Below are 19,432 nucleotides of genomic sequence, written 5' to 3' on the forward strand. Positions count from 1 at the left end.
CAAAGGCAGCCCCACGTAGAGCACATTGCAATAGTCAAGCCGGGAGGTTACCAGCTGATACACCACTGTTTTGAGGTCATCCTCTTCAAAGAATGGGCGCAGCTGTCAAATCAGCCAAAGCTGATAGAAAGCACCCCTGCCCATGGCCTCCACCTGAGATACTGTATACTTGTTAACATTGAATTGCACTTGTCATTTTGTTGCCCACTCACCCAGTTTGGAGAGATCCTTTTGGTTCCTTGCAATCTCTTTTGGATTTCACTACCTTAAATCATTTTGTGTCATCTGCAAATTTAGCCACCTCGTTGCTTACCCCAACTTTTAGATCATTTATGAAAAAGTTAAAGAGCACCAATCCCAGTACAGCTCCCTGGGGGACCCCACTTTTTACTTCCCTCCACTTAGAGAACTGTCCATTTATTGTGACCCTCTGTTTCCTGTCCTTCAAACAGTTACCAGTCCACAAATGAACCTGTCCCCTTATCCCATGACTGTGAAGTTTTCTCAAAAGTCTTCAATGAGGAACTTTGTTGAAAGTTTTTTGAAAGTCCAGGTGGTTTCAATTGACATCAGAAGTCATTTCCGGCCACCCAGGAACCATGGATAGATGAATCTTGCCTACTTTTTAAACCACAGATAACAAGGTTGGGTCTACATTGCCTGACCATGAATGTTCGAAACTGTGGGTGACAGGATTGTGGATAACGAGGGCCACCTCTAGTGCTATCCACATGTTAAGTTCAACACTCATACAATCTGTGGTCCAGTGTACACAGGTACAGATCTGTGTGGGTTAGTGTTATGTTGAACACAGATGCAGCTGTACACTTCCTGTCTGAGGGACTTGTACCTACCTTCTACTTTTTAAACAAATGTTTAAATGAATGCCATCCTCAATGCAGGTACAACATAATATGACTGTTTTCATGATCCTGTTCAGGTGATCAAATCCACGCTATCCAGGTGAATTGCCCAGCCAGGGAAAGAGAGCTGTGTACCCTCACAGTGGCTAGTTGTGTGTTTGTAAAGATCTAAGTAGGAGAATGGGAGACTGATGAGGTGTGAGCTGGGTAGGACAGGCACTGCAAACCAGTGTACCCTCTAAAAGGGATTCCTAGATGTTGTTGACTACAACTCTCATAATCCCCAAGCAAAGGCTATTGTAGCTGGGAATGCTAGGAATTGTAGTCAACAACATCTGGGAGTCCCTGTTAGAGGGAACACTGCTGCCAACCCACATTCTGTGTGTTCCCAGCATTTTTATTAAGGGTGAGTGAAAAGCTGTCCTACCCAACTCCCATATGATCACTCTTACTTCCTCCTACCTTGATCATTGCAAACACATGACTGCAAGTCAGGAGCATATGGTTCTCCTATCCTGGCCAGACATTCCTCCAGCCCTGATTTTGGTTGTGGGAACAGCCCTACTGTATGAATAGGGCTCCTGTCTTGCCCTTAGTCAACCACTTCAGTCGGACTCCCTTCTGGGAAAGGCCAAGCCTAAGATCCAAGTGGTTTTTCTGTTCCCCTAGAACAGGCCTGTTCAACTTAGGCTCCCTCAGCTGTTTTTGAACTACAACTCCCATAATCCCGAGCCACAGTGGCCAAAAGACAGGAATTATGGGTAGGGGTGTGCAATTCGGGTATTTGGTGATTCGGTTCGGGACCCGAACCGAATCACCCCTGTTCTGTTTTGTGCCCGAAAATGGGCCACCCGAATCACCCTTGATACGGTTCGGATTCGGATTTAAACTGAATCCGAATCTGAATTGATTTGGGGGGGAAGGGGACCAGGGGCAAAATTTTGGGGTGGGGTCGTAGTGCCCAATGGGTGGAGTCTACCACCCCAATTTCAGGGGAATTGGGCAAAGGGCTGATTTTGGGGAAAATTTTGAAGTTTTAGTGATTTGGGGGCAATACTGGGGCATAGCATGGGATCTGGGCAAAAGGCGTGGGGTGGGGTGGTAGTGCCTAATGGGTGCAGGCTACCACCCCAATTTCAGGGGGATTGGGCAAAGGGCTGATTTTTGAGAATTTTCTGAATTTTTCATGTCTTTGGAGCAGATTGGGGCAAATTGGGGCAGAAAGTGGGGCCTGGGGCAGAATGGTGGGGTGGGGTGGTAGTGCCTAATGGGTGGAGGCTACCACCCCAATTTCAGGGGGATTGGACAAAGGGCTGATTTTTTGAGAATTTTTGAAGTTTTAGTGACTTTGGGGCAGTTTGGGGGCAGAAAGTGGATCTGCGCCAAAAGAGTGGGGTGGGATGGTAGTGCCTAATGGGTGTAGGCTGCCACCCCAATTTCAGGGGGATTGGGCAGAGGGCTGATTTTTGGGGGGAATATTTTAAGTTTTGGTTTCTTTTGGGCAGATTGGGTGCAGGAGTGGGGTGGGCTGGTAGATAGTGCCTAATGGGTGGAGGCTACCACCCGTCCCCAATTTCAGAGTGATTGGGCAGAGGGGTGAATTTTGGTGAATTTCTGAGGTTTGTCTTCATAAGGTGAAGTGTGCTAAATTGATTACTTCCTCATATTCATAGTAATTGAGGATGTGAAAAAGTGAAAGTGGGGTCATGAGACTTGTTTAACTGAAAAAAATCTCATTTGCTATGATAGAATGAGAATTCACACCTCAGAAAAACCCTAGAGGGCCTGAACTTATAGTGGGAAATGGCCCCCTCTAGACCATGACACCCCATCCTCCAAAATAGGGTTGCTTCCAACACTATTCCAGATTTAAAAAAACAACACTTAGTGTTATCATCTGTTTCACACATCTTATTTGCAATATGTAATGATCATTTCTCCCCCCCGCTTCCTATACCTGAAATTATTATTAAGGCAAATGGGTCACTAGAAATGTAGAGGGTGTTCATATAATGACCAAATTAGCTAGAGCCAGATCACTAAGACATACGGAACAGAACAGGGATTCCCAACCTGTAGTGCTCCAGATGTTGATGAATGACAACTCCCATCATCCTCACTACAATACTGTGGCTGGGGGTGATGGAAGTTGTAATTCAGCAACATCTGGAGTACCATAGGGTTGGGAACCCCTGGAACAGAAGATCATTTGGGGAGGGGTTCTAGATCCTGAAAGAGAGCCAGCCAAATTCCTGGTCATTCTGAATTAATAACAATTTATTATGTTATCCAGAAATTCATACAACACAACAGGCTAGTTTTCATAATTGCAGCATTGTTTGTAGGATAGAAACCAGAGATTCTGGTGGGAAGCAGAGGCACTCTTATACCTGGATTTTAGGGCCAAAGTCCAGGGCCTCCACACCCCCTGGGCCCCCCAAATCCTCTTAAATCTGTCCTGGGTGGTGTGGTCTGTGCCCTCAAGAACCTATGGGTTAAAAAATGATGCTTAGCTTGCATTGGCATGCTGTGGGGGTGGACACGCTCTGTGGGAAATTGTGTGTTAGTTGGATGGGAATAGCCAATTCCCATCCAACGAACTAACATTGCTGCAATTGTGAGAACCAACCTGATGTTTATTTATGGTAAGAGAGAATCTGTCCACTACTGTTGCCCTACCTTTCACTTTGAATTGTAAGGTATTTTCTAGTAGCCAAGTGTGCTTTTCTGTGGACCTTGGAATCGGACAAGCCCACATTTTCCAGCACTTCTGAAATGTTTGTAGGAATCAAATTGCAGTAGGAAAAACCAGTCAGTCAGTTTCTCATATTGACTCAAAGGAATTGCACCTTGAGCCGGTCATCTGGCCATAAGGAAGAACCAACTGTCCCCTTTGGTTTGGATTTGGATGGATGACTGTGAAGCTATTCACACAACCATGAGAAATTGGGCTAAGGGAGCCTAGCCTGATTTCTCCTGGTCGACTGCTGTGACGGGAGCTGCTTGGTTCCCGGCAGCAAACCACCTAAAGTACCCCTCTCCTTAAACGAGGTTAGCTGAGCTAGCGCTCCACTAACCCTGTTTGGTTGTTCGTGTGCTGCCGCAGCCCAACTCCACACCACACCAGCACACAAGGAAACCCTCACCAGGAGGCTGCAAGCAGCCTCCCAGGCTCGGGGGCCTCTGCAGGATGCCCCATGTGCTCACGCAGAACATCCTGGGACTCCAGAGGGCCACGTGGCCCCGATCCCTGAAGCCCCCGCCAGCTCAGTGATGGAGCTGGCAGCCATATGGGTGGCTGATTCGGCCATCCAGCTACGAGTGGCTGCTTGTCTGCGTGGAGAGCGGGCTAAGCCTGACAGAAGCTCTTCTCACAGATCATGAGAAGAGCTTCTATATGTGAGCACTGACTGTTGTAGGATCTTCCCCTTAGTGGATGATGCCTTAGCTTAATGGTAGAGCATCAGCTTGTATGCAGAAGGCCCAGCTTCACTCCCTGGCATCCCCAGGTAGGGTTAGGAAAGGCTCCTGCCTGAAATGTTGTGAGATGCCCTGAGCAATAGTGTACTGGAGGGGCAATAAATAAACCTAAATAAATAAATAATGGACCAATGATCTAACTTGATATAAGGTAGCTTCCCATATTCCTATCTTTCCTCTAAGGGCAGTGTCTGAAAAGCTCTGTGAAAAAGGATTCAGAGAGATATTGGATGGAGGAGAAGGGACTTGTTATCTTTACAGTGGTAAAAATTCTCAAGATTGTTGTCTTTCAACTATATTTCTACACTGCAGATTAGAAAAGACAGTCTTCCATGGACTTCTCCATTGGCATCGTGCTCTTCCTGACCTTCGGCTGCATCTCTTCCCGAAACTATAAATTCATCATCTCAGTGAAGAATGGACTTTATGGGGGGTATTGGGCTAAACCACAGTACTGTCCTAAAGGTTATGCTCATGCGTTCCAATTGAAGGTAAAAATCTCCTTCGCTCCTTTTAGGAACCCCAGTGCTGAGCAGAAGTCACAGCTCACTCTCTCTGAACTTGCTTCCTTCTTTTCTTTCTGTACACTCCTCAGAAAATAGTTCTTGAACCCTGAAAGGGAAGCTGGGGAAACAGTAGAGCTTAGTAGGGATGTGCAAAACGATTTGGGTACAAAATGATTTGTACCTGAATCTGGCTGATTCGGGCAATTCGTAGACAAAACAAATCACCCCTGTCCACAATTGCCCAGATTCGGGTACAAAACAAATCACCCCAGATTCAGACCCCCCAAATTCAGAGATTTGGGCAAAGGGGTGATTTTTCTTATTTAATAATACTATTATTATGTTAAGATATATGCATAGATAGTTTATATATATATATATATATATATATATATATATATATATATATATATATATATATACACACATAATAAACACACACATGCTCCCAGAGGCGTATCTAGGGAAAACTGTGCCTACGGCAAGCACTGTAATTGCGCCCCCTGTCCGAACATCTGACACCCATCTTTCAGATAACTTTACCATAATATCAGCTCAAAAATACAAGTCGAGCTCCTTAATCTTTTAATATTTCAAAAACTATTTAGCAGTGGACATAGCCAGACCAAAAAATGCTGGGAAACTACCAATTTCAGTATGCTGGGGCTGATGAAATACCCAAATACTATGTGGAGGTGTACTTGGAAAACTAAACAGAAGTGCCTGTCTAATTCTCTACTATGCATTGTAGCATCACTATTACATCAGTTTTAAAAATAAATGGAGAATTTGACTTTTCCCAGATACTCTGAAAATAATTAAAGGATATGCAGAGTAAACAGTTAAAATGCCCCTGGTGGCGCAGTGGTAAAACTGCCGCCCTATAACCAGAAGGTTACAAGTTCGATCCTGACCAGGGGCTCAAGGTTGACTCAGCCTTCCATCCTTCCAAGGTCGGTAAAATGAGTACCCAGAATGTTGGGGGCAATATGCTAAATCATTGTAAACCGCTTAGAGAGCTCCGGCTATAGAGCGGTATATAAATGTAAGTGCTATTGCTATTGCTATTGCTATTAAAATGAGAGAAAGAGAGCAAGAAACTCCTAGTGGGCCTTAATAATAAGGATTTCACACTGATTCAAAGACAAATTCACCATTAATATTATTGACATCACATTTAACTAACTTATCATAAGAAGCAAAGTAGGAGCAAATTAATACAATCCTAGCTCATAAGCTTCAGCTCAGTATTTACAAGCCCTGATTCTCTGTACTGAATATTCTCTGAATCTGAATATGTGTACAGTGACTTATATTATATTAATTTTTTTTTAAACCTGTAGCCTCTTTGAGGGGCTTCATAAAGGTCGTGGGGGGGTGTCTGGAAAGTTTCCCCCTCCCCCCCGCTGGCCTCTAGGGCCTCACAGGGACTATTTGAGCATGTGCAGTGGCCATTAAAAAAAAAATTTTTTTTTAAAGGCATCTCGAAACAGATGGCTGCCGTGCATGCTCAAATGGCCTCTGCAAGACCTGGCATGGACTAGGGCCTCAGAGAGGCCATTTGAACATGTGTGGTGGCCATTTTGATTTCATTGGTCATTTTTAAAAATAATAATAATAATTAATTTTTAAAAATGGCGCCCCCCCTTCAAGTGGCGCCCGGGGCATGTGCCCTCCCTGCCTCACCTAGATACGCCCCTGCATGCTCCCCAAAAAGAGAGAGAAAAATTTATCTGGCTTTCAACAAGCAAACACCACCATGTTCATTTTCACAACTCCTCTTTGGTTTTTTTAGCTTACTGACACACAGACACAGACACACACAGAGTGATTAAGTAAGTGATTAAGTAATGTGAGTAATTAAGTAATTACTCATTTTAAGGAAGGAGGAAATTTGAAGATATCACTACCGACTGCCATTTCCTATTATAAAGGTAAAATGTGCTGTCAAGTCAATTTTGACTCTTGGCGCCCATAGAGCCCTGTGGTTTTCTTTCGTAGCATACAGAAGGGGTTTACCATTGCCTTCTCCCATGCAGTATGAGATGATGCCTTTCAGCATCTTCCTATATCGCTGCTACCCGATATAGTATCAGTGGGGATTCGAACCAGCAACCTTCTGCTTGTTAGTCAAGCATTTCCCAACTGTGCCACTTAAGGTGGCATTTCCTATGATAAATGCTCAATAATTTCTAAGTCATGCCAGTTATATTATCTCTTCCTATTGATTTGTCCAAGACTAAATGTCATGAGAAAGATGTCATGGGTTAATACTGATCAATATAAAGCATAATTTGATCTGTGGGAAGCTCTGAAAATTTTATACCCTTCTCATTACAAGGAATTTTACAAATAAAAATAACTGCAGATACACTGTATGCAGACTTTTTAAAATCTCTCTCTCTCTCTCTCTCTCTCTCTCTCTCTCTCTCTCTCTCACACACACACACACACACCCTTACGTTAAGCAATTAATGTGTAGCATCTAGAATATCAGTATATCAGAAGGACCTCTTAAAGGCTTCCCTGTTTAAAATAATTACTAATTTCTTTTCTTTTACAATATGGCAGTGACTAAGCCAATTATTTGAATTACTTTTCTTTAAGATGTTAATTTTTCACCTTAACATTGGTCAAAATGTTATTATACTGTATCTACCTTTGGAACGTTAGCTCTGTTGCATTTCTGCAAACCACATGCTCCTCCCCTGATTTGAAAACTGATGGCTAATGTGAATGAAGGAAACCTTTGTACCGTCATTTGACGTGGAAACATTTTTTCAGTCTCTGCTCTCAGTCAGTTACCTCACCTGTTGGCCCTCCTGGACTGGTCTGGTTTTGGGTTTTTTTGTTTTTTGTTTTGCAATGGTAAGAGAATCTCTTTCTTTGTTTTTTGTTTTGCAATGGTAAGAGAATCTCTTCTCTCCCCAACAACAAGAGATACTGAGAGAAAGTCAGTCACACCACCATGTCTGTGTAGCTCCATGTTGACATGGAGAAAAAGATTTGGGTGTCATCAGCATACTGATAACACTCTGCACCGAATCTTCTGATGAAACAGCAGCAGAAACAGGAAGGGGATACTTACCAGACAGTTTTCAGAATAATAAAAACAAGAAGACAGGATAACACTCATGTTGTTTTTTAAATAGTCCCTAAACTAGCTGAAGTAATACAGAAGACAGTGATTGTAAGCATGTGCAGAGGAGTGTGAAGCTTTGCAGCATGGAGTTGGGGGGCAACTTTGAGGAATAGACTGACTAAACTAGGGGAAGCCACAGGGCATTTTTACTGAGTGGTGTATGTGTGTGTGCTCAAAAGAGCACTTTTATGTCATGCAGAGAGACATCTAGACCCATTTCAGACTGGCTTTTGGGCGGGCTATGGGGTGGAGACTGCCTTGTCGGCCTGATGGATGATCTCCAATTGGGAATTGATGGGGGAAGTATGACTCTGTTTGTCCTTTTGGACTTCCTGGTGGCTTTTGATACTATTGACCATAGTATCCTTCTGGAGCGTCTGAGGGGGCTGGGAGTTAGAGGCACTGCTTTGCAGTGGTTCTGCTCCTACCTCTCGGGCAGGTTCCAGATGGTGTCCCTTGGAGACTGCTGTTCCTCACAATCTGAACTTTTGTATGGTGTGCCTCAGGGCTCCATATTGTCTCTGATGTTGTTTAACATCTACATGAAGCCGCTGGGAGAGATCATCAGGAGATTTGGCGCAGGGTGTTATCAGTATGCTGATGACACCCAAAACTCTTTTACCCTGTAAACATCATCAGGAGAAGGCACCACCTCCCTAAATGCCTGCCTGGAGGTGGTGATGGGCTGGATGAGACTGAATCCAGATCAAACGGAGGTACTTATTTGTGGGGTCGGGACACGGGAGATTCTATCTATCTATCTATCTATCTATCTATCTATCTATCTATCTATCTATCTATCTAAAATATGTCTATACCATCCAAAACCTGTGTCTCTGGGTGGTTTACAATTAATATCATTTAAAACATCGAATCAATTAACAATTAATATCATTTTAAACATTGAGATTTTGATCTGACTGTTCTGGATGGGGTCTGTCTGTTCTGGTTGGGGTCACACTTCCCCAGAAGGAACAGGTATGCAATTTGGAGGTGCTTCTGGACACAAACCTTTTCCTGGTATCCCAGGTGTTCAGAAATACCTTCTATCAGCTTTGGTTGATACACCAGCTGTGTTCGTTTCTTGAGATAAATGACTTCAGAACAGTAGTACATCTGCTGGTCACCTCCAGACTTGACTACTGCAATGTGTTCTATGTGGGACTGCCTTTGTACCTAGTCTGGAAACTGAAGTTGGTCCAGAATGTGGTAGCCAGGTTGGTCTCTGGGTCATCTCAAAGAGACTGTATCACTTGTATCTTAAAAGTTCCAAACTGGTTGCCAATACGTTTCCAGGCAAAATACAAGGTCTTGTTTATAGCCTATAAAGCCCTAAACAGCTTGGGCCCTGGGTATTTAAGAGAACGTCTTCTTCGCTATGAACCACATCACCCATTGAGATCATCAGGAGAGGTTCGTCTGTAATTGCCACCGGCTAGTCTGGTGCCTACTCAGCGATGGGCATTCTCTGTTGCTGCCCTGAGATTTTGGAATGCATTCCTTGCTGAAATAAGAGCCTCTCCATCTCTTACAACTTTAAAAAAGGCAGTCAAGAAACATTTGTTCACCCAGGCTTAATTAGGTACAGTTTAATAGTTTTATGGTTTTTAATAGTTTTAGCGGTGTTTTCAATCTTAAATTATTGTAATGTTTTAACCGTTTTATTTGTTGTATTATTTTGTTGTAAACCACCCAGAGACTTGCATTTTGGGCAGTATACAAATATGTTAAATAAATAAATAAAAAACAAAAGATAATTTTTTAAATATACATTTTGAAACAAACATTTATTTCAGTAAATTTAAGGACACTTAACACATAACTTTAATAAAAGAATGTCCAGCATTCCAAAATAACATTTTTATAGAGCCCCATTGGGCATAAATCTCTAATAGGATAAAGCATCCAGTTTGTATGAGGTCTGAAATGGCTTCTAAAATCATGATAGTTTGTCCCAAAGTTCCGCCACTAGGAAAATGTTCATTTACCAATGGCTTGAAATTAATCTTTTAAAACGAAGATTCTGGGCAAAATTGTCAATCAAGGCTAACATTTACTTGCATACTTCTGTGGCCTGGAAATTTGAGAGCAACTCTTGCTTGCACTCTTCTTGGGATCTATACCTCCATGATAGCAGTAGGAGATAGGAACAGGCACTCTTGGCTACCACACCAGTGGACATCTCCTGCAAGTGTACAGGCCAACTAAGGAACTCTGGAACTTGATCTTGAGACATCATGTTGCATAGGAATGGACACTGATCTCCATCTCTCAAACAGCAAGCCCTAGATTTTCTTTTTAAAAAACAATGTGATTCATGTAGAGTTCTATGTTTGGCATAATCAGAATGAGTTTCTGCAGTGACAGGAGGGAGCTCCAACAGTCTGAACTCAGACAAAATTCTCTCCTCCCACTGTAGAACTCTGTAGAGTTCTACAGTTGGAGCTCCAACATGCCTGATAGACCTCCTCCCCTTCATTGCTGGGATTTTGCCATGAACATTGTCTCCGTTCTTCATGTGGGGCATGCTTGTCTGTTTTTGTATATGTCTATGTACTGGCCTGGGGGTGAAGTTACAGTTTTGTTTGTCTGCTTCTTAATATTTTCTGTCTTGAATTCAAACTGAGAGATTCTCCCTCTCTCTGCATAAGAGACTGTTAGTCTGTTTATTGTTCTCTCTCTCTCTCTCTCTCATATTTGTATACTACCCACAACTGAAGTCTCTAGGCAGTTTTCTTATCCTGTGCTTTTAGTTAGTAGTAAATATCAAACTCTTGTTTCTCAGTTAGAGTTGCTTCCTGTAATATTTATTACTTATCGAGATTAAGTAATTTCTCTGCAGCATTGGGTTATGAGCCCAGTTGTGAAGCAGTAGGTTGTGGGATAACAAAAGAGTTTGTAGGCAAAGAAGCTGGACAAGATGACTACTTTTGCATCTATGGAGCGGCTTCCCACTGTTGAACTGCTCAATGAAATAAACTGGAGAAAATGGTCTTTCAGAGTAAAGATGTTGCTGAATACTTTTGGATTACCTTATATTCTGGAGGAACAAAGACCAACAGAGAATGAAGAGAAATGCTAATTGTATTCTGCACATGGGACATATATCTCTGGCTGTAAGCAATCTGAGAAGATTTAAGACCTCTTATAATGTGCCGGTAAAAACAAATTAAACACAAAGATCTTACAACCTCAGGCAAGGTATAAAGAGCACTTGGAAGCCATGCATCATAATAAAAACCAATTGAAACCCTGGGCAAAACATATGTAAGAAAAAACATGAAGGGAGAGTTGTCCAAACAAAGATGTTTGTTTTGGCTGTTGAAGAAAATACAGTAAAGTGCAAGATAAGAGAGACCGTGTATATTGAACAGCTGCAACCACCTATTAATGTTAGGGGGAAATGAAAGAGACAATGAGGTGGTTCCCACGATCGGTGGGAGCCACCTGGGGAGGGTTTGTGGGAAGAGTGGGCTGAGCCCACTCTTCCCGCAGACGAGCAGACAGTCTACTCTGGGCAGCCGCAGCGGCCGCCCACATCACTGCCGGCTCCGTCATGGAGCCAGCCGGGGCTGGGGAGTTTGGGGGCTGCACGGCCCCCGAAAACTCTAGCATGCGCTGCGTGAGTGCGCAGGGCATGATGGAGAGACCCCCAAGCTGGGAGGTTGTTTTTCAGCCTCATGGTCGAGGGTCTCCTCATGAGTAGCCACAACATGGAGCCGCGCCACAGCAACTCACGAGCAGAAAAATGGGGTTTGCGGAGCACTTGCAGAGAATCAGAGCTCTGCAGTAAAGAGAATCAGAGCTCTGTAAAAGGTGAATCTACAAAAGATGGAAAGTCCAGACAACACTGATAGTGTGGAAGCAATTCAGGTCTGGTGTTGTGCTGCATACGAGACCTGAGAAAAACCCTGCAGAACACAGAGGGACGGGGACAGGTGGGCAGATGCAGGAGTATCTAGGCCAGGCAACAGCAATGTTGTATTTCTCTTATTAAGTTTTCTTCTCTGCATGGCAAAAGTAGATGCAAACATTCATGCTAGGGATGTGCAAGTCAGCTTGATTCGAATCATGGGTCAAATTGAACTGGCCTGGTTTGGGCACTCTGAGTTTAAACCAGACCGGCTCCGGTTCTAAGAACCAGTTCGTGGGCTGGTTCAAGGATATATTTGTAAAAATGAATCCAGCGAGGATTCTCCTTTCCAAGTAAAGGATTCCGTAACATAAGGGGGCGGGGGAGAGAGAAAGCATCCTTAATACCTTTTATCTTCAGCTGGCGGTGGTGGTGGCAGAGAGTCTCCAGAGGCAGCAGGGGGAGGCAGCGGGGACTCCTCCAAGCCCTCCCGCCGGCTCCTGAATGACAGCCCGGTCTGGTCCCACCCCTTCATTTGGGAAGCCAGTGGGGGCTTGGAGGAGCCCCCGTCACCACCCCTGACAACCTACGGAGACATTTTGCCATTATGGCTACTGCCATGGCCTGAAAATAAAAGGTATTAAGGACCCTTTCACTTGGTCCCCCACCTCAAGTTAAGGAATCCTCCTTTACTTGTAAAGGGAAATCCTCCCTGGATTCCCCTTTACAAGTATACCCCTGAACCAGCTTGCAAACCAGTTTATCCTGGTTCGTTAGCCAAACTGGACCAGACCTAGTTTGTCCGGACCGGAATTGGACTGAACCAGACAAACAGGTTCCATGCATATCCCTAATGCATGCAAATGTGTTTTGATACAGATGTGAATACACATCCGCATCTATGGTCAGCTGTTGCCGTGTGTAACCAGTTGCACATGACTAGAACTAAGATTGCTTTATTGTTTAATTAGCCCATGGAATATCCAATCCATTTTGACTTGTAAGCCAGAGTGCAGTGCTAATCACATTAAAAATGCAAGGGCTGTTCTCATGACCATGATCCTTCCTTCCTTCCTTCCCACATTTCCCTCATAATGCCCCACATGCAAATCCCTGGGCGGTTACAATCTAAAACACAAAGCACAATTAAAACAGTTTAAAATACAGATATAAACATTAAAAAACTATAAACTAAAAGCCTAATTAAACAGATAAGTTTTCAGGCCCTTCTTAAAAACATCCAGAGAAAGAGGGGCTCTAATTTTGTTAGGAAATGCACTCCAAAGTCCCAGGGCAATCCTGGAAAAGGCCCAATTTCAAGTGTCCACCAACCGAACCAGTGGCAACTGCAACCAGACCTCCCCAGATCATCTTAATAGGTGGTCGGGTTGATGAAGAAGAAGGTGTTCTCTTAAATACCTTTTAACCAAGCCATTCAGGTCTTTATAGGTAATAACATAAGAACATAAGAACAGCCCTGCTGGATCAGGCTCAAGGTCCATCTAGTCCAGCATCCTGTTTCACACAGAGGCCCACCAGATGCTGCTCCACAGGCAGGAGTTGAGGGAATACCCTACCTCCTGCTGTTGCTCCCCTGAAACTGGTACTCAAGCATCCTGCCTCTGTGGCTGGAGGTGGCCCTCAGCCCTTCGACTAGTAGCCGTTGATATACCTCTCCTCCATGAAGTTATCCAAACCCTTCTTAAAGCCATGCAGGTTGTTGGCTGCTGCCACATCTTGTAGCGGAGAATTCCACAAGTGGATTATGCGTTGTGTGGAAAAGTACTTCTGTTTGTTGGTCCTAGAGTTCCCGACACTCAATTTCATGGGATGACCCCTGGTTCTAATGTTATGGGAGAGGGAGAAGGATTTCTCTCTATCCACTTTCTCCACAACATGCATGATTTTATAGACCTCTATCATGTCTCCCCGCAGTCGTCTTTTTTCTAAACTAAAAAGCCACAGTTGGTGTAGTCTTGCCTCATAAGAAAGGTGCTCTAGGCCTCTGATCATCTTGGTTGCCCTCTTCTGCACCTTTTCCAGTTCAACATGTCCTTTTTTAGAATTGGTGACCAGAACTGTACGCAGTACTCCAAATGTGGTCGCACCATAGTTTTGTATAAGGGCATTATAATATGAGCTGTTTTATTTTCAATCCCCTTCCTAATGATCCTTAGCATGGAAATGACATTTTTCATAGCTGCTGCACATTGAGTGGACACTTTCAACGAGCTGTCCACCACGACCCGAAGATCCCTCTCCTGGTCAGTCACTGACAGCTCAGATCTCATCAGCGTATACTTGAAGCTGGGTTTTTTTCGTTCCAATGTACATCACTTTACACTTGCCAACATTGAACCGCATTTGCCACTTTGTTGCCCACTCTCCCAGCTTGGAGAGATCTTTTTTGGAGTTCCTCACAATCCGTTTTGGATTTCACTACCTGAAAGAGTTTGGTGTCATCTGCAAATTTGGCCACCTCGCTGCTTACCCCTGCTTCAAGATCATTTATGAATCAATTAAAAAGCACCGGTCCCAGTACAGATCCCTGGGGGACCCCACTTCTTACTTCCCTCCATTGTGAAAATAACCAGCACTTTGTATCTTGCCTGGAAACTTATTGGCAGCCAATGTCGTTCTTTTAAAATGGGTGTAATATGATTTCTTCGGGTAACCCCAGAGACCAACCTGGTTGTTGCATTCTGTACCAGCTGCAATTTCTGGACAATGTACAAAGGCAGCCCAACCTAGAGTGCATTGCTGTAGTCACATCTGGAGGATACCAGCATATGCACCACTGTTTTAAGGTTTTTATCTCCAGAAATGGACATAACTGGCATCTCAACCAAAACGGATAGAAAGCCCCACTAGCCACTGCCTCAGCCTGAGAAGCCAGGGAGAGGTTTGGGTCCAGAAGTACTCCCAGACTACGCATAGGGCAAGAGAAGCCTTCCATTCTAGCTCAGGAGCGATTCCCATTTTCTGCTCATGTTTGAGTTAAAATCAAGGTTGGAGCCACTGGCAGTGATCATGGGCTAAGCAGCAGCTGGGCCAGACGGCCTTCCCTCCTATTCCATTAAAGACTTAGGATCATAGGAAGCTGCCTTATTCACAGTCAGACCATTGGTCCATCAAGTTGAGTATTGTCTTCACAGACTGGCGAAAAAGAGGGGGGGAGGAAATCCGACCGTGACAACGAAAAACAAATATACAAATAATATAAAGCAGCCAAACACTGAAAATGTATATTAGCAAACAATGAACCAATAATTAAATAATCAATAACACTAATGAGCAAAAATCATTAATCCAAGCTAAACAATTCAACAAGAATAATAATATATACAGTAATACTCAAGCCATCTCATGATACATAATGCAAAAATTGCCATCTCATGATACAGAATGCATAGATTTTAGCATATGCAATGACAGTCAGAGATTTCCAGAGGAGGTGTGACTGAACAAGGCAAAAATAGGGCTGCTAGATGAAATGGGCAAGTCCAGTGTCGTAATAGAAGTTCCAAATAACAAAAAAGCCGCATCAAACGTGGTCTCAACGAGGTGTGGATGTCATCAGTCAGCGAATTAACCACCTTATGCCCTTTAGGAGAATGCAAACTGAACATATAAGGATGTGGCTGAACAGGGCAAAAGAAAGGGGGGTGCTGGCTTATATGAGAGACGCTCAATACCATCCGCACAGGAGTGAAGGTTTCAAATAACAAACATGCAGATTGCAGAGAACCCGTCGAGCATGGCTTCCATAAATTAGATGTCATGAATCAAAGATAAAGCCCACTGCATGCCCTAATGGAGAAAAACAAACTTCATGGATCAAAGTCAAACGGCTCTTCCGGATATTCGCCGTTTCACCCACAAAGCTTCATCAGCCTCCTTAACATCATTAATACCGGTACCCCATTCCTCGAGCTTAACACAGTCTTGCAGTATTATCCGGCGAGACTGGCAGCAGCTTCTTCAAGGTTGCAGGCAGGAGTCTCTCTCAGCCCAGTCTTGGAGAAGCCAGGGAGGGAACTTGAAACTTCTGCACTTCCCAGAGCGGCTCCAATCCATCCCCTAAGGGGAATATCTTACAATGCTCACATGTACTCATCCATTCAAATGCAAACCAGGGTGGACCCTGCTTAGAAAAGGGGTCAATTAATGCTTGCTCTCATCAGATTAGCTCTCCTCCCCTGGTAGTGGGTCCTGTTGCTGGATAGGAGGGAACACTCTGACCCTGCCTCCACATAGCACACAATCACTGCTGGCGCTTCTGACCTTGTTTTTAATGGACAGGAATCAAATATTGGGAGCACACACAGCTCCCAAACTAAGGTAGGTGCTTTCTCCGATTCATAATCATGAGAACTAGCCTACAGAGGTATGCATAAATGTGGAAAATATTGTTGCCTTGTATTGTCCACAGCTTTATCACCTTCTCTTCCTTCCTTCTCCACTAGGTACAAGATTACCAAGGTCCTCTTGCGTGGAATGATGATACAGGCCTGAATGGCATCCGTCTGCACTGTACTGATGGCACAACCATTGAATCTACAGTTGGACAGTGAGTGACTTTTTTGCTTGCTTTTCCTCTTTGACTTTGTTGCATGGAATGTGGCAGTGGGAGGGGTGAGGCTGAATTCTTTACTGTTATTCCTCCTCTGACGTGCAAGGAATGACTAGAATAGATACACTTGCTTTTGATTTATTTACAAAATAACATAAGAGCCTTGCTGGATCAGGCCCAAGCCTATCTAGCCCCACATCTTGTTACTCACAGAGGCGGGTCTCACGATCAGTGAGACCCGCTTTGAAAGGGTTTGTGGGGAGAGCAGGCTAAGCTCGCTCTCCCCACAGACAATCAGGAAGCCCTGCCTGGGTGGCCAGATCGGCCGCCCATACAACTGCCGGCTCCGTTATGGAGCCAGCGGGGGCTTGGGAGTTCAGGGGCCACACAGCCCTTGGGAGTTCCAGGATGCTCTGCGCAAGCACACAGAGCATGCTGGAGAGACCCCCGAGCAGGGAGGCTGCTTTTTAGCCTCCCAGTCGGGGGTCTCATCATGAGTTGCCGTGGCGTGGAGCCGCACCGCAGCAGCACACAATCTGTTAAACCCATTTAGTGGAGCACTCCCTCTGCTAACCTGGGCTAAGGGGAGGGCTTCTCAAGGGGTTTACACGAGCAGCAAAAATTGGGCTACGCTCTCCTAGCCTGATTTTTGCTGGTCGTGAGAATAGCCTCACAGTGGCCCATCAGGTTCCTCTGGAAAGTCTACATGCAGGAGCTAAAGGCATACCCCCACTCCTGCTGTTGCTCCCCTGCAATGGGTATCCAGAGGCATCCCACTTCTGAATCTGAAGGTAGCCTATAGTCATCAAGATTAGTAGCCATTGGTGGACCTGTCCTCCAAGAATTTGTCTAAGCACCTTTTAAAGCCACCCAAACTTGTGGCCATCACAACATCCTGTGGCAGACAATTCCACAGATTAATTATGTGCTGCGTGAAGAAGTACTTCCTTTTGTTGGTCCTAAATTTCTCAGGACATCTTCATCATTGTCTTTTTTGGCAGCGTGGGAAATTGGAGAGAGATTGATAGTTGCCCCAAAGGCAACCTGCAGCAATTCTCTCTGCAGGTAGAAAAACCCCAAGGGATCCGTGACGATACAGCAGCCAACAATATCCTCTTCAGATGTGGATGTGGAGCTGTTCTGAAAGGTCGTGGACACAATTGGGGGAAGTTTGGGGACTGGAGTAAGAGCTGTGCCCCTGGCTTCATATGTGGGATAGCGACTAGAGTGGAGGCTTACCAAGGTACTGCTGACGACACCGCTCTTAATGATGTGAAGTTCTACTGCTGTGACTGAACCACAAGAGACTCAGTCTCTTACAACACAGCTGCCTGTGTTCTAAAATATGAATCTCAATGACAATTAAATCTTGAACTAAGAGTTGTCTGTGTCTTTTAAAAATCTCAGTTGCTTATGGGGCTATTTTTATAACCAGGTGGGTGGCCAACTCATCTTCCCCCAGATGACCAAGTGAATGTTGCTGCATTGCGCCAAGCAGTGTGGATCTCCAGAGGCCAGGACATGTCATCTCGGCCTCCGGGAATCCGGCCTCTGAAAACCACTGCACTGAGCGCGGTTCATTGGGGGATTCCCCCACCAGACAGTCACTGTGTTGTATTCTATCCAGTATCTTCTAAGCTTTTTTGTTTAGAAGTTTGTTCCAGTGGGGATCTTGCAGAGAGTATAGGGGGTGGAGTCAGAAAGGGAAAGGGAGGTAAAGGAGAAGAAGATGGAGTTGTTTGAGCCTGCAAAGCATGTGAGCCTGCCAAGCTTGTGAATGTTCCTGCAACTTCATTTCATTGCATTACTGGGCCTACATTTACATTCGTGAACTGCTGCATTATACGATTGCTGCTGCTGATTGTTTCTCCAGCTACCTGACCTGCACAACCCCTGAATGTCATTTTTCCTTCTTAATCCTGGACTCTGTTGTTCTCTGGATGCCCACTGGAGCATGGTTCATATCCCACCACCACATTTTTTTTCTTGTCCACCCCAGGAGAACCTACTCTTTTCTGGAAACAATGGAGGTCCTATTTCTGCAATTACCTTGTCACCATACAGGCCCCTGATTTTACTCTAGTAAAATAGAAGGCTACATTGCTTCACTACCTGGACCCTGAAGGCCAAAGAATATATAATAATTTGCTCAATCCCCCAACTTGGAAGGGGATGCCGATTCTTATGAAGTTCCTCTTTAAACCTTAGATGATCATTTCAACCCTACTTTGAATGTGATTGCTGAATGTTCTATTCTAGATTCCAACTGCCTGTTGGAACTAGTGATCAGGATGTCACAGCACTGTGTGCCTTAAGTGTAACCTGTGAATTTGCCAGTTATACTGATGATCTGATCAATGATCAGGTTGTTCTGAAAACAAACTGCTCCAAACTGCATGAAAAACTGTTATTGGAATGGAAACCTACCTTGGATAAAGTTATAGAGATGGCTAGGAGGGTGGAAAATGCTCTTCTCTGTGACAAATCCTATTGGATGATGGAAAGAAATTGAAAAGTTCAAGACTTTCCAGCATACATGCTATGACCACATTCGCATGTAACATGAAACCGGAGGTTGCTGAACCTATGGTTAATTTTTCAATCTGTGAATTGCATCGCAGACATTCATCCAACTGCAGCCTGGCAACCTCCATTTTCAGGGCAATTGCACCACCACCCTTGTAAGAGCCCCACAAGAAAATTGTCTCACACAAACACTATTTCTTGTTGGGAGGTGGATGGGGGGCACTATTTCTTCTGTTATTCAGGAAAGGGAAGAGAACACCACGATGACTTCCTAGAAGGGGATATGTATATGAAGGAGGACAAAGGATCCTGGGGTCTGGCCTGCTGTGACCAAGGATTCTCTTGTGATGGCTCACTCTGGGAAAGCAATCCATGGGGACCAAACCATGCTGCTGCCCCCATTGCAGCTTGCTGCCAGGGGACTAGCACTCTCATGAGAAGGCCGTTCTATGGGGGAGGACCTTAGCTTTGCAAAAACCTTCAGTCTTC

At 44.4% G+C, this 19,432-nt stretch overlaps 2 protein-coding genes across 2 annotated transcripts in view; one reads left to right on the forward strand and one right to left on the reverse strand.

The window, feature by feature from the left end:
* The window catches only part of LOC128350309 (vitelline membrane outer layer protein 1-like), a 381,353-nt gene that overhangs the window by 231,132 nt on the left and 130,789 nt on the right, over window positions 1-19,432 (reverse strand). The gene's annotated exons all lie outside the window — the stretch shown is intronic.
* LOC128349659 (vitelline membrane outer layer protein 1-like) lies at window positions 15,677-17,713 on the forward strand. Its single transcript, XM_053306321.1, has 3 exons — window positions 15,677-15,760; window positions 16,311-16,414; window positions 17,419-17,713. The coding sequence occupies exons 1-3, from the start codon at window positions 15,677-15,679 to the stop codon at window positions 17,711-17,713; spliced, it is 483 nt and encodes a 160-aa protein (XP_053162296.1).

The sequence above is a fragment of the Hemicordylus capensis genome, chromosome 3 (assembly GCF_027244095.1).
Source record: "Hemicordylus capensis ecotype Gifberg chromosome 3, rHemCap1.1.pri, whole genome shotgun sequence".
Taxonomy (NCBI): domain Eukaryota; kingdom Metazoa; phylum Chordata; class Lepidosauria; order Squamata; family Cordylidae; genus Hemicordylus; species Hemicordylus capensis.